Raw genomic sequence first — 15,092 nt, forward strand, 5'->3', positions numbered from 1 at the left:
GTTTGAGTTATAACAGGCAGTTACCAGACAATTAAGTAGCTGAAAATGATTGATCAGATGGGCATGACATGCTCAATATCACAATGTTTGCTAGAATAATCCTATCATTAATACATTGTAGTTCCTTGCAAAATTATTTGGTCAGGTCCTACAACTACATTTTTGTATAATCTTAATGTTCAAAAGCATCCTGGTTTCTTTTATTTAAGTGTGGGAGCTACTTTTTTTTTAATTTCCTTCAAATTCACTTTTGAAGTAGACCATAAAAATGCATCGTAGATATATTTGCCACTACCCAATCTGGCTTATAAACACGTAAAGATGCTAACAAAATGATAGAACTAAATTGTAGCTATAAGTGATACACAGTGAAATCCTAGCCCAAATAGCAAAACTCCCATTTGACTTCAATGGAGTCAGGATTTCATCCTTAGTTTGCAAGAGCAGATTGCTGGCTATCTACAAGACTATTATTAAAAAACTGCAGATTTGTATTGTAACCAAGACGTACCATTAAATTTTCCATTGTGATGGATTTCTGTTGCTTACTTGTTTATAAAAGATTGTATTACATCAGGTAATACTGTGCCATATCAATTTGAACCCATGAAGAATGATACTCAAGACATTTGACAGAAAAGATGGAATAGAGACCATACTTCTAGACTATATCTTGCCAACAATTGCTATCCGGTATCATTTTATTATCATTTTAATTTTTCTTGCCAATAATTTGAACTGGGTTATTGGAAATAATATAGAGCATCAGCAATGTGCTTGAGATGCCAGATGTATGCCTGATTTTCAAGATGTATTTTCGTGCAGTGTGTGTTTATGTGGGGTGGGTGAGGAGAAGTGTTCTTATGTTATACTTACAGCCATTTATCTTTTGCTTTTTTTATAAATATATTTGTATTTTTTTCTAACTGTGAATGTTTCTATCTATGAAATAGGAGATTACTTTCTAGCAGACTATTTTTTCCCCTCTGTACTTGATCCAACAATGAAGTTGTATGTCTGTATGTGTTATCACTGTGGGATCAGGCAGAAGGTTAATTTATCTGCAGAAGAAATGGAACACAAAAATGTGTTTAATAATTAGCAGTAATGGGAAAGGTCAGCAGAACAAAAGCTTCATTACTCTTTCTTGTCTGCAAAGTTCCAGTGGCATGAATGCCTTTCCTTTCAACAAACAGCTATATTAAGCCTTGGGATTTTTTTTAAAGTCTTTATTAATTTTATTCTAGGTCTCAAATCCAGAAAGAACAATGGGTCAAATTCTGCTTTCAGTGACACTGAAGCCATTGGAGTTATTCTGCATTCACAAAGGTAGAGCCAGGGCCATAAATTAACTCTAAAATTCCATGATCTACCCCTAAATAGTCTCATCAGAAGATGATTTCTTAGGACTGATTACAGTTACAGGTGTCTAAAACCAGTGGTAAGCAAAAGGAGAAACATGCTCATTGATTTTCCAGTGCTTTCTCTCAAATCAATTAAACCCCAATTAAGGAGCAAACATCAGAGAATATATCATTTTACATAATACTAGATTCCCCCCCCCACACACACACACACACTGTATATCCATCTCCAGTGCCCTATGAACCTCAAAAGTAAGTACTATATTCTGTTTCCTTTCCTATTAGACCTTTAACTATGATAATTATGTTCAATAGTTGCAGTGGACTGCAGCTGCCAGATCACATTTTTACTTATCTGCTCCAAATGACAATTTATTTTCTAATTGACTTCATACACCCGTGAAATTATTCCTTTTTCTAACTTCTAATAGCCAGCTTGTAAATTGTAGCCTTTATTTTAAATTACATTGGTTGACAGTTCTTTGTTACTTACTGTGAGTTTAGCTTCCACACCACCACAGGGTTTCAGATTAATAGAGTGAAAGCTATCCTTTACGATTCTCTTAGAGTGAGAGACTCTAAGGAGCACATGAAGAATGAATACGGTGACCACAAACACAGCTGCAAGTAAACAGCCTTGTTTGTATTATAACGTATAATTATACATTACACTCACATACACATCTGCACAACCTGAGAGAGCCCAAGCAATAGTCAATGCCGCAGTCATATTCACATCCCCAAATATATTATAGTGTATGGTGGATCTCTCAACGCGTGGTCATCAAGAAAGGGGTGGTTCCTCCTGGGGTCTTCCCACTTTTACTCAACTAGGGAACCTCTTTTATATACTGTTCTTCTGACCACACATACACCTTCTCCATATGCATGAGTGTTCCAACCTCTTTTTCCTTATCTGTACTTCCACACTCTATAAATTGTGGGGTGCCCCACTTTCCATAGGTTGTTCTGTTAGTTTCTGTTTTCCTTATTAGCATCTGATTAACCTTTACGTCAACCTGTTTCCAGGGTAACCTGAGGGTCAGAACAGAACTTTCCGTGGTGTTTCAATCAGGTGTCTTGTGATCTATTTTTCCATAACATCACCTACCGGCACATTTTTTACAGTAATCATGTGGTCTTATTGGCAAAGGATCAGTCTTTGACCACCCACTTGCATCAAGTCTCCTTAAGCCTGTGGCCTAGTATTGGTAAACTGAAATCCTACAGACCTTAGCCTGTAGCCCATGCATTACTGCCTTACATTACTTACATTCCTAATACATACTCATCACACCTAAATACCTGTCAATCCTATACTTCTATAATCCTACAAGATATATTTACATTTATTATATAAGTGCGGGGGGGGGGGGGCTTGTTTGGCTTGTTGGAGGAGGGGGTATATTGCTTTAAGGTGGGGAAGAGAGAGGCACCACATCTGCTGCTGCAAACTCAGAGTGGGTCAGATTGGCCTAGGCGGAGTGGGGTTTTTTTCATTTACCCCACATTGTGTTCTGGGCAGAGGTGGAGGGACTTTGCTACGGTGAGTAGGGAAGGGAGTTAGGCTATGATGTTGCAGCTCATTATGTAAGTGTGGGGCAGATGTTTAGTGCAGGTACTCCATAGGGAAGGGATACAGTGAACGGAAAAATGGCTTGGAAAGAGGTGTTTGTTAAAGGAGCAGGGGTGGGGGAGGTTCAGGGTGCCTATGACTGGGAGGGCAGGGATCCATCACCCCCACCTCCTTTATAGCCCACCTTAACTCTCATTGAGGGGAGGATAGTAAGGTCTGAACAATGAGATGGCTGGGGACCAGGATGGAAAAAGGGGTGGGGGACTGGCAGAAGCTCCCAAATAGATATTGAAATGACTTGGAGTTACCTGCACTGTACACTTTTATCTGCCAGGTAGTCCCAGACATTTAATAATAAAGTTGTGGCCTGATTAAACCATATCCAGAGTCTTCTGTTCTTCGGGTATAGCCGAACAATGATCACAGCTATGTTAAAGTCAATGAAAATATGCTGATTTACACAAGCTCCAAATCTGGCCCTTTGTTTTGTCACTTCCAATGGAAAAAGAAAAATGACAACTCTGCTGTGTGCTATTCTTCAGTCCTGAAATGTAGGAGGGTGTTTATGGATCAATCAGCTAAATAAGAAAGAAATTATTAGATCCATATTTCAGCTTCACCACCCATTGCAAGTGTTTGTCCCAAAAAGTAAAGATGAGACCATACAATTTTCCTGTGGCAACTTTCCCTTTCATGACCAAGTTGTTATGGGTTTTTTTTAAAAACCATCCATGGAGACCCTATTGTCATTGCTAAAATGCTGGTGAGCAGAAATTACGGTGCCTCTTGCAGATGGTGCTAGAAAACCAGCACTTTGGCAAGTACAGATCCCTTCCTTTCTTCTTCCTCCTCATAAGGAACCATGGAGTAGTTTATGATAAATGTCTGGATTGGCAAGGAGACCTTTTATGATGTTTACCACAGGAACCAGTCTCAGAGACAGTATGAGCAAAGGAAGGAAGAAAGATGAATTTTGCACTCAACTGTTACAATAGGAATACCCTGAACACTTAAATCATGTGTAAATCACAGTTCAGAGAATTTTCTCTATCATGTTAAATGAATTCACAAGACTTCATCTCTGCAGGTTAGACTGTAACACACCTGATATTTTGTGTGGTCTATTAAACATAATTTTCCAAGATATATTTAGTGTGTATTCTTCCTCCAGCCACTTCAGAATCCTATGAGGTAATTGTGATGATTACAATGTTGAAGAGTCCCTTGTACCTAGACCATTTATGACCTATTTAATGTCATTTTTGCAGAGCTTTGTGAAATAAACTAAACGGATTTTGCCTGTGTTAAGAGTAAGATTGAGCATAAACTAAATGGAAATTAGCTGGGTGGACTTGTAGCTAGAAACCTGGCTCTGTGTTTATCTTGCCATTATTACAGTGGAAGCTGCTTAAAGATAGACTTATCAAATACAACCTGAGTCCACCGCCCCACCTCCCATTTGATGTTCCTTTTAAAAAATGAGTCAGTCATTTTTCCCTCACTTGTTTCAGAGTGGAAGCAGGAAATGCAGAGGTGCATGATAAGTAAAAAAATAACAAAAGATTAACTGCATTTCCCTTAAGCCTCAAATTACAGTGTGTATAGAGGGGCATTTCAGTTTTTGTATTTTCATCTGAACTGGTTCATCTGTTGCTCTATTTAATTCCTCTGGTCTGGTACTGAAAAGCCTCTTCTGTCTTCTTCTGACTTTTGGAATTCATATTTTCAAAATCCAAGAGGGTTTCAAAGAGAAGGAGGATAGGTTATAGGGATAGTCACACATTTTCTGTCAAAATTATGTTTGGTGGAAAATTAGATTTTCAGTTGAATGAAATATTTCACAAACGTGTCTGCTTTCCTTGGGAAATGTAAAGCTTGTCAAAAAACCTGTTCAGCTGAAAAACTGAACAATATTTTTTTCCATTTTAATCAGAATTTTCAGTAGAAGAAAAAACTGTTTTCCTATCAGCTCTGATTGGTTGCCCTATTATGCTGGGTATTGCAAACAACCATACTCTGATACAGAGGACTCTGTAAATATTTACAGTATGTTCATTTACATGCTTTCAGTTGGTTGATAGAAATGAAACCCAACAAATTCCTTTTCTTGATACTTTGTCATACAAACATGTCAGTCTGTGTTCATACACAGTTCTCTTTTGCGATGGATTCTGTTGCATCAAGTAAGTCCGTGCCATTCTGTATCAATTCAAAGTCCAGCCTGACATAACACAGCATAAGACAGCCCATGCAGCCAGCCTGCATATTTGTGGGGAGTATTTTTTTTGAGAATCCTCTACCCAATCCATATTGTCCAGGATTAATTTACAAGTACCTTTGTTTTTCTCCGTAGGCATCTATGACACATGAGTAGCTCAGAACAGCAGAGTCCATGGTACCATATACCTCATTAAGGTATCTCTTCTCACTCTCACTGCAAACATGACAGTTATAGGAGACCATTATATATCCAGCATAGATAATTGGTACAAGGTTCTAAGCCACCTTGATCTTGTACAGACTTGTAGCTTGTCAACACACTGTCAGTGCATTGCAGTAGAGCTCTTATTAGTTAAATATACTTGACAGCACCTCAGAAAATTGTACGTTTTAAGTCTGAAAAGTTTAAAGGGTGTGACATGTTAAAGGTTATCACTTTCTTTTCCTGGATAATTACTGTCAGTGTTAATAAACACATTTCTTTTACAGTCAGTCTGTTGAGTGATATGAATAAGTTAAGAACCTGTATTTTATTTATTTATTTTAATTTTAAGGTCCTTGTCATTTTAGAGAATAATTTATAAAGTTATAATCAGCAGGTGATATTGTAATTATAGGCCTATACTCTTTTGCACATTTAATTATCTCTCTGCTCTTACGTTTCCAGAGTACATGTTAAAACAGATATATCTAATGTAAAAGGAAAAGGAGCTGCAAGGACCAACATTAAAAGTCTGACTTTTACAATTTTACAGGATTTGGAAGTTTTTTGTACGCCTTAAACTCAAGTTTCAGGGTTATTTACTTTTTGGAAACAATCGGGTTGCTATAGTAATTTGCCCCATCAATGGCTTTAGGGTGGGATAGACGGGACAACTATTTTCCTGGTGCTAGATTCTGATACCCTTATTTCGTGAAGTCCCATTGATTTCAGTGACTCTGCTGGAGTAGGAACTCACTGTAAGTTCAGAATCTGGTCAATAGAACAACCTTCTTAATAAGCTTCCCAGTATTAAAATCATCTAAAGAATCAGCTAAAGTTTTCCAGGCTGTTGTTGAGGGCAGATGTGTGGTGGGGGGGAGTCCTTTAAAGTGCTATGTGGAAAGGTATAACATTGATTCAAACAATTATAACAGCTATAATGCTGGAAGTCCTTTACAATGGCTTATTCTCCACCTTTTCCGGGCAGTGTCATTACCATGGGGGAAGGTGCAGGCTGTCTTTTAAGATGTTTCCATCCAGCTGCCTTCTACAGCTGATAGAGGACCAGTGACTTTGGCAGACAGCTGATAGAAGGCTAGGAGGAATTAATTATGTCATTTTTATGTGATGATTTAGGGATTCAGGTCTACATTTTCAAAGGGGACTAGTGATTTTGGGTGTCTCAGTTTTGGGTTGCTAAATGGAGACACTTTAAATGATGTTTCTGATGTTCAGAGAATGCTGAGCACTCACGCTCTGAAAATCAGGCCCCTTAATGGAGTCTTCAATTAGGCACCCAAAAATTGAGGCACCATAATATCAATAGACACTATTAAATGTTGACTTTGGAGGAAGGAGCTGCCTAGTGGGAAGAACATGTTGCCAAAAGTCGGAGAAGGGAAACTTTTGTTTGTTTTTACAAAGGGAGAGGTCAGACGAGGCTGCTGAAAAAGAGGACTGTGCTTGTGAAGGGAGGTGATTAAATGACTTGTTGAGAGTGGAGTGCTATCTTGTGGAGTTGCGGGGGACTGTGAGAGTGAAGAAAGTGAAGGGCTGGTCACATTTTTTAAAATGTTGCTGAAGGGAAGGTGGATTATTTCTATATACCCCTCTTGACCTTTGATGAATGGCCATGGTCTGTCTGTCTGTCCTCCTAGGCATCCAGAGACAAGGTGAGCACTGTGGGTGTACAGTGGTGGCATATGCCACGTAGGTGAAACATCACTCAGAACTGGGAACTGCTAGGTAGGGTAAGAGAACTGGATAAGTTGTAGAGGTTAGAGATGTACTGGGGATGAAGGACTCACTGGGATTGGAAAGGGCACTAGGAAGGTGAATTATTTCCTCTGGTATAAGAGAGCAGAGGATTTTATGGCTGTCCTATTTTGTTTAAAGATTTTAATAGTAGGGTACATGACCATTTGAGCCTGCCCTGGAGAGCCCTATTCCCCTGCCAATCTCTATCATCTATGCCACTCTGATAGTCACTTTATGGTGCCCAAGAGAATGGAGCAAGGGTGCTGACAGGTGAGATTATGGAGGTTCAGATGCATGAGGGAATCCATAATAGAGGCTGCTTGGGTCCTTGTAGCGGGGTCGTCACCCCGCTCCAGCCCTGAAGAGGTTAAAGCAGCCCTGGAGAGGGCTGCAGCTGGGGAAAAGCTTGGCTGATTGGGGGAAGCAGCCACAGGGGCCACCCCCAAAATCAGGCCACAGCTGGCCATATAAGAGGGCTGAGGCCAGAAGCTGGAGGAGTTTTACTCTAGCCCTGGAGTGGGAAGGGCTAGCTGCCTGAGAGAGAGGTACCTTAAGCAGAGCAGTACTGGGGAAGGGCAAAGGGAGCTGGGGAGCTCCAGCCTGGTAAACCCCCAGGCTGCAGGCCTTGGTAAAGGCCCAGAAAGGTACTGGGGCTGCAAAGGGGCAGCCCAAGGATAGGCAGAGACAGCTGATCCTAACCCCTTGCCAGTGATGAGTGGCCATTACACTGCAGTCTGCCCCAGTGAGCGGGGGCTAGATGATGACTGGCAGTAGCCACTGAGGTAAGGTGGGTTTAGAGGGTTGGGGGGTCCCCTGAGAGGGGTGACCCAGAGCCAGGGGGTACCTCTGGGGCAGAACCCCAAGGTAAAGGGCACCAGGGTCCAGGAGGAACATGGGGCCAGTGGCAAGCAAGACACCAGCCTGCAGAGGGTGCTCTGGAGAGCTAATTCGTGAGATGACCAGCAGGAGACGCTGCACCGGTGAGTCTCACCTCACTCCAGTCCTTCACTTTCTACTGTAGTGGTGGATAGGAGAGGACTAGGTTGAAAGAGACTACATAAGATATAGAACAGGTATGTTTTCAATATCATTCTCCTGGTCTTAATTTAGGGCTCCAGGATATAATTTTATAATTATATCTACCCTATGTTTTCAAGCTGCTTAATGAAAGGCTAATTACATTACAATAATTCACAATATCTTAGATGGATTAAGTTCAATTATTCAGATCATGGATAAAGCCCTCCATTTTACATGTGTTACCACAACCTAGCCAGATGATACCACAAAACCATTATTAGCCCAGATATTTTCTGCTAGGTACTCAGTTCACCTCAAAGCTGGAAAAGATCAAGGAGAAAGTATCAGTGCATGTAACCTGAAAAAAGTAATTCCATTTCAAAACTGGATTTGTTTTTCTGTCCACTTTGGATGGCTATTTATTTGAGTTTCACAAATGGAGTCCATTACACCTTTGCTTAATGACTGCTTCCAAATCCAACTCTGTTACAGTTGTAGCTCAAAGTGCTGTTTTTTCAATATTTAACTTTTTACTATTTGTCTGCCTAGAGACTGCCTCTTTCTACATGCTTTGGCTTGAAAGTTGTGAACTGGATGCCCTACCTAACAGGCCCCTGATATGGATACCTGGGAGCTTAAGACAAGGCATTCTCAGTGGGAAACCTTCTCTTCTGGAATTTGTTTTCCCATAGAGACAAAGATGGGTTCAGAAGCATGAATTTTTTAATCTTCAGAGCATTCTACCAGGTATAATTATTCACTTAGGATTTTTCTGAAGAAGTTGGTGGCGTAAAGTTGCATTCATGACCTCTAGGCTTGAGAGCTGTAATACAATGTGCCTATGAATCAAACCACAAAGCCTTAAATAAAAAAGCTCTTGGTTTATAATGCAACAGATTGCTTTCAAAGCAACACAAACTACTAAGAACACATTGTCCAGTGCTCTGCTCTCTTCACTCTTCACTTGCTTCCTGTGGAATAGAGAGGTAAATTGTAGGGTTTTAGTTCTCCTCTTCAAAACCTTATATAGGACTGGCCCAGGTTACTTGAAGGAAAACACAGATCTACATCACCACAGGCTCCACTGGATCAATAGAACTGTCAACCTCAAAAGTAAAACTTGTGTGTTCAGGAGACAGCTTTCTCAGCAACTAGTACATGACTGTAGAACTGCCAGAAGAGATTGGAATAACCAGGAACCTCAAAAGCTTTACATTAAACTGAAAACCCACTTCTTTGACGTAGCCTCCATAACTGCCTAATGTCACATTTTAAAACACACAAATATACCTACAGAAGGAAATGAAATAAAAATAGAGAGAGTTAGAGATCTTCTTGAGTTCATTCTAATAAAAAAGGTGTGAGGTACTCGGATAGCAGGGTGATGGGCAGGGTTTAAGAACTTACTTTGATATGGAGAGTGGGTTTAGTTTTCAGATATCTGCTAGGAGTTTGGAAACTTCTTTAATACCATGTTTTTGGGGTTTTTTTAATAACCGCTGTTTTTAAATGTTGTACAATCACCATAATTTATAATAGAAGCCTTTCTATTGAGAAATAAGAGCTCTTAACTATACTGTTGAGCACTTACTCAAGCTGAATAGTCCCACTGGAATATTGTGACTACTTGGTTGTATAAGGATCGCAGAATTCAAACCTAAATAACTATACAGGTTACAAAGCAAACTGTAAGTTTAAGGACATAATTATTACAAAAAAACTGCTGCTAAGGGTGACCCATGCTGCTAAGGGTGACCCATGAAACAAAACAACCATTGAAATGAGCACCCTTTAAAATATTTATATTGCACACAACATAGAATCTAATATTTGCTGTATTTACACAGTAAAAGCTGGAATAGCACATTTGATCTATTGTTCAGAAATGCCTCCACTATCACAGAGAAATAAAGAAAGATATTGAGAGTGGAATTTGTTGCTTGTAGATAGCAAAATTCATGGGGAGGTGCCTATATTAAATATTTCAGAGCAGACTAAATATTTCTCTTTTTCCAACACAGAGAAGCTTGTTCATGGCACATTTGACTTTGAAGATGGCCAAATTAAGTGCTATCACTAGCCTCCTGAGGGGATCTTTCCATAGAACTAGCTGTATTCATAAAAAGCTTAAAATCCAGAGACCATAACACAAATCTAGTAAAAATAATTTAACCAATTCATTGCTCTGCAGACATACATGATCCTAAGGCTTTTTGACCAAGTAATTTGAATATCTTGTAAAGCAGCTGGCTGTGCATTCCAACAACTAGACAATTCATTTAGCTGATAATTTACTTAATATAATGAGTAATGGGAACTGAAATAAGCTTCACACCATCCAGTGTTTGGTAACTGTTTAAGTGTTGGCTTTTACATTTGGCTAAAGGGGGGTGAAATTGCATTGCTGGGGCAGCACCCCCTTGTGGCCCTTCAGAGCACAACTCACCCAGCTGTGAGTCTCCACTGAATAACAGAATCATTGAAGATTACGGTTGGAAGAGACCTCAGGAGATCATCTAGTCCAACCCCTTGCTCAGGGCTTTGTCAAGCCGAGCCTTAAAAACCTCTGAAGATGGAGATTCCACCACTTCCCTAGGTAACCCATTCCAGTGCTTCACCACCCTCCTAGTGAAATAGTTTTTCCTAATATCCAACCCAGACCTCCCCCACTGCAACATGAGACCATTGCTACTTGTTCTGTCATCTGCCACCACTGAGAACAGGCTAGTTCCATCCTCTTTGGAACCCCCCTTCAGGTAGTTGAAGGCTGCTATCAAATCCCCCCTCACTCTTCTCTTCTGCAGACTAAATAAGACCAGTTCCCTCAGCCTCTCCTCATAAGTCATGTGTCCCAGCCCCCTAATCATTTTTGTTGCCCTCCACTGGACTCTCCCCAATTTGTCCACATCCCTTCTGTAATGGGGGGACCAAAACTGGACGCAATACTCCAGATGTGGCCTCACCAGCACCGAAGAGAGGGGAATAATCAGTTCCCTTGATCTGCTGGCAGTGCTCCTACTAATGCAGCCCAATATACTGTTAACTTTCTTGGCAAAAAGGGCACACTGCTGACTCATAACCAGCTTCTTATCCACTCTAATCCCCAGTCCTTTTCTACAGAACTGCTGCTTAGCCAGTCAGTCCCCAGCCTGTAGCAGTACCTGGGATTCTTCCATCCTAAGTACAGGGTTCTACACTTGTCCTTGTTGAACCTCATCAGATTTCTTTAGGCCCAGTCCTCAAGTTGTCTAGGTCACTCTGGACCATATCCCTATACTCTAGCGTATCTACCTCCCCACAGCTTAGTGTCATCTGCGAACTTGCTGAGGGTGCAATCCATCCCATCAATCAGATCATTAATGAAGATGTTGTTGAACAAAACTGGCCCCAGGACAGACCGCTGGGGCACTCCACTAGATACTGGCTGCCAACTAGACATCAAGCCGTTGGTCACTACTCGTTGAGCCCGACAATCTAGCCAGCTTTCTATCCACCTATCCATCTTCTAGGCAAGCTGACCTGGCTGGCAAATGAATTCTGCCTCTAGGCTGCAACCAGACCTCTCTCCCATCAAGAGAAGCAGAGCCCTATCCTCCATCCTGGTGAACCCCAAATTGATCTAGTTCTCCTTTTAGCTCTCCTCTCTGACACTGCCTGCAGGTGTAGCTGGGCAGGGTCACCTGGGTCTACAGGCTTTCCTTAACCCTCTCCTTGCCAGTGGGGAGCTTGTCAAACTCTTTAACCCCCTCATTGCCAATGTGTGGCTTCTCTGCCCCAGCACAGGGGTTGAACTGGAGTATTTAAAACATTTTGAGAAAAACATTTGCATCACATCTTATAATAGCAAAATCCACAGAGTCCATGCTAAATGTCTGATAGCTGGCAAACCATTAAAACCATTAATGTTCAATCTGAGTCATCAACAGACCTTAACATTGGAGTGATAAATCAGAGTTCATTTCAAATCCTTTTTTTAAATTATCCACACAGTCCACTTAGTGTGTTTTCTACAACAGAATCAGAGTATGCACTGAATTTATTTTCTGGATTTACTCAAAGGCTGTTTTTTAGGATGAGGAAGTCTTCTTACATGGGATTTTTTTCATTTACTACTTCCATCTTCTCTCTTTTACTCCTTTTTTAAACACTCCCCGCCCTTTTTTTACTTAATTATTTCATGTGACAGATATCGCACAGGAATGATATAAGGGGTGAAATCCTTTCCCTACAGATGTCAGTCAGTGGCAAAACTCCCACTGACTTCAATGGGACCAGGATTTCATCCAAGGTTACAAAGGTTCTGATCCTAGTGATGTCAGTAGTACACACATATACAATTACTAAGGGCTAGACTCTGATGCTTGTATTCACACTGGTGAACAGTTACTCACTCAAGTAGTTCCATTCACTCCAGTGGAACTACTCAGGTAAGTGACTGTTCTATAATGTGAATTATGGCTTCACAGTCTGGCCCTAAGAAGGGAACATTAAAGTGGGCCTAATAAAGCAATCTTATTTACAATAAATAGTTTAAGGAAAGAGTCAACAATCATGACTAGTGAGTGACATTGACAGTACAGATTAGAAGAACTGGCATGGGAGAGCAAACTCACAATAATGTATACCTCACTGGGCTATTTCCAGGATTAAGTCATTCACACTAGTAAAGTGGATTGAGATCCTATCACAGAGACTATCACAGAAGTATAAAGTACAGTTTGGGGATGGAACTGTGACATTTTGCTCCATATTCTTTATGAAAATGTGCTTATGATATGAATATGACCTAAGGAGATGTACTTTATGCAAGATGGGTCTTGTAAAGTATTATTGGAATGGTTGTAATTTGCTGAATGTGATTATCCGATTTGTATGCCTGTATCATTTCTGTATCTGAAGTTAGGAATATTGACTATGTACCTGTATTTCAACTATGCTACTTTGGGTGACACCCACTGCTAACATGTCAGGTACAACAATGCAAAAGCCAGACAGGGCAGATGGCCCATCCGCGAGGACCATGGACTGTGAAAAGGCTTGGCCTTCCTGTGGATGCTCCATACTGCCACTGACTCATGCATGCAGTGATGCTACAGAGTCAGGTGGTCTTGTCACCTGATACTAAACATACCTGGGACTTCTTGTAACTTTCCACTGGAAGAGAGGGGGGTCAAGCTTGGAGAAAAAAAGGATTCCCGCCTTAGGTAAATCCTATTTAAGGGTGGGGAGGAAGGCAAACGGAACTCCTCCTCTCCATGGCCTGTCTGCCCAAGAAGAAAGACTGATAAAGCCACTTGAAGGGAAGGCAAGGGGGAAGACTAGACTGAGACAGGGGTCCAGTCTGAAAAGAAATATAACTGGAACTCTAAATCACAGAAACTTTGCAACCTGCCTAAAATAACATTTAGGGTACAAAATTACATCTTGTAACCTGTTTCTTAAATATATTGAGCTTAGCTTGCATACTTTGTTTTATTTGGTCAGTAATCTGCTTTGTTCTGTCTTTTCTCTTATATTCACTTAAAATTCACCTTCTGTAATTAATAAACTTATCACTTATCACAGAGGCTGGAGAGCTTAATCCAGCAAAGCAGTAAAAGGGAAGCCAGGCTGATTGAGCAGGGTAGGCTCAGTTAAACCCAGCACATCAGGTGACAGCCCAAAGGGTACAAACTCATCACAGGAATGTGCTACATAGATGTCACAGGAGCCATTACAAGTTCTGTTTTCCTTTCCTCTCAGCTACAAGCACAACCAAAGAAAGAACTGATTTCCTCCTAGGGAGAACATAATCCCAAAATAAATCCAAGATTTCCTGCTCTGGGCATCTGAACAACCCACTCTACTTTTTCCAGTATTCAGGGCCCCGTTTTCTTCCTTTCTCTGCTTTCTTGGTCTATACAGAAAGTGGGCCTGATTTGCTGGTGAGCTCCAGCTACCTCAACAGCACTAGACAGGGAAATGGTTTTGAATCCGACTCTTCTTAAATGGTCCTAGTCTGAGTGCCTGGGGGTCTTCTCAGGACACTAACAGCTAGTGCACTTCATCACAGGAAGCAATATATGGGTATGTCTACACTGAAATAAAACACCCATGTCTGGCCCGTATCAGCTGACTCAGTCCCACAGGAATATAAAACCGTAGTGTAGACATCCAGGCTCCAGTCGGAGGGAGGGTCTCAGAGCCCAGATGTCTACACTGCAATTCAATAGACCCGCAGCCTGAGCCCTGCGAGCCTGATTCAGCTGACATGGGTAAGTTGTGGGTGTTTTACTGCAGTGTAGACTTACCCTGTGCATGTCTTTAAAGCAGCTCAATGATATTGATCTATGAATTTCTGGACCTGCCAAATAGTTGATGGAGTGATACTATCATGTATTCCAAATGGAACTTCTAATTTGCTGTCCTGCCTTTGAATGCCAAGTACTGTTGGGGGAAAAAAAGAGGAGACGCAAACAAGAAACGTGTGGGATTCTTTACCATTGTCAATTTTCTATATTCCGTTATATCTCCAAAGGATGGCCATGCCTTATCATTAAAGACTGCAGGAATTTTATCTGATGTCTGTAGCTCACACACCAGAAGTACTTATCCTATTTCTAGGGATAAATACAACAAATTTGATGCAAAACATCCAGCTTATCTACAATTTTGCCAATGGGATAATGCAAACTCATTTTTTCTCGGTGCTATCCTATTGTCTTCTGGCAAAGCCTTGACATTTGTTACTCTTCTCCTCTCTTTTGGGCAGTTTGCTATTAGTAATTAATTCAATTACATCATCTAAACAGACACTAGAGAATTTTGTGTCAACATTTCAAAATGTAATGGGTAACGTCATGTATGCCATTGCCTGCCAGGAAAAGCTTTTCAAGGGTGTTGAATATACTCCAAAGACACCTTGAGCATCAATGCAAACAAAATTTAGGCATCAGGAAAAAATAAAAGATAG

At 40.8% G+C, this 15,092-nt stretch overlaps 1 protein-coding gene across 1 annotated transcript; it reads left to right on the top strand.

Moving 5' to 3' along the window:
- The first annotated feature begins 809 nt into the window (after window positions 1–809).
- LOC140905879 (ubiquinol-cytochrome c reductase complex assembly factor 5-like) lies at window positions 810–3,910 on the top strand. The gene is given in 3 exon segments (XM_073329372.1): window positions 810–824; window positions 3,712–3,792; window positions 3,794–3,910. Coding segments are annotated over 3 exon segments (213 nt in total).
- Window positions 3,911–15,092: the final 11,182 nt, after the last annotated feature.

The sequence above is a fragment of the Lepidochelys kempii genome, chromosome 2 (assembly GCF_965140285.1).
Source record: "Lepidochelys kempii isolate rLepKem1 chromosome 2, rLepKem1.hap1, whole genome shotgun sequence".
In the NCBI taxonomy this organism is placed as follows: domain Eukaryota; kingdom Metazoa; phylum Chordata; order Testudines; family Cheloniidae; genus Lepidochelys; species Lepidochelys kempii.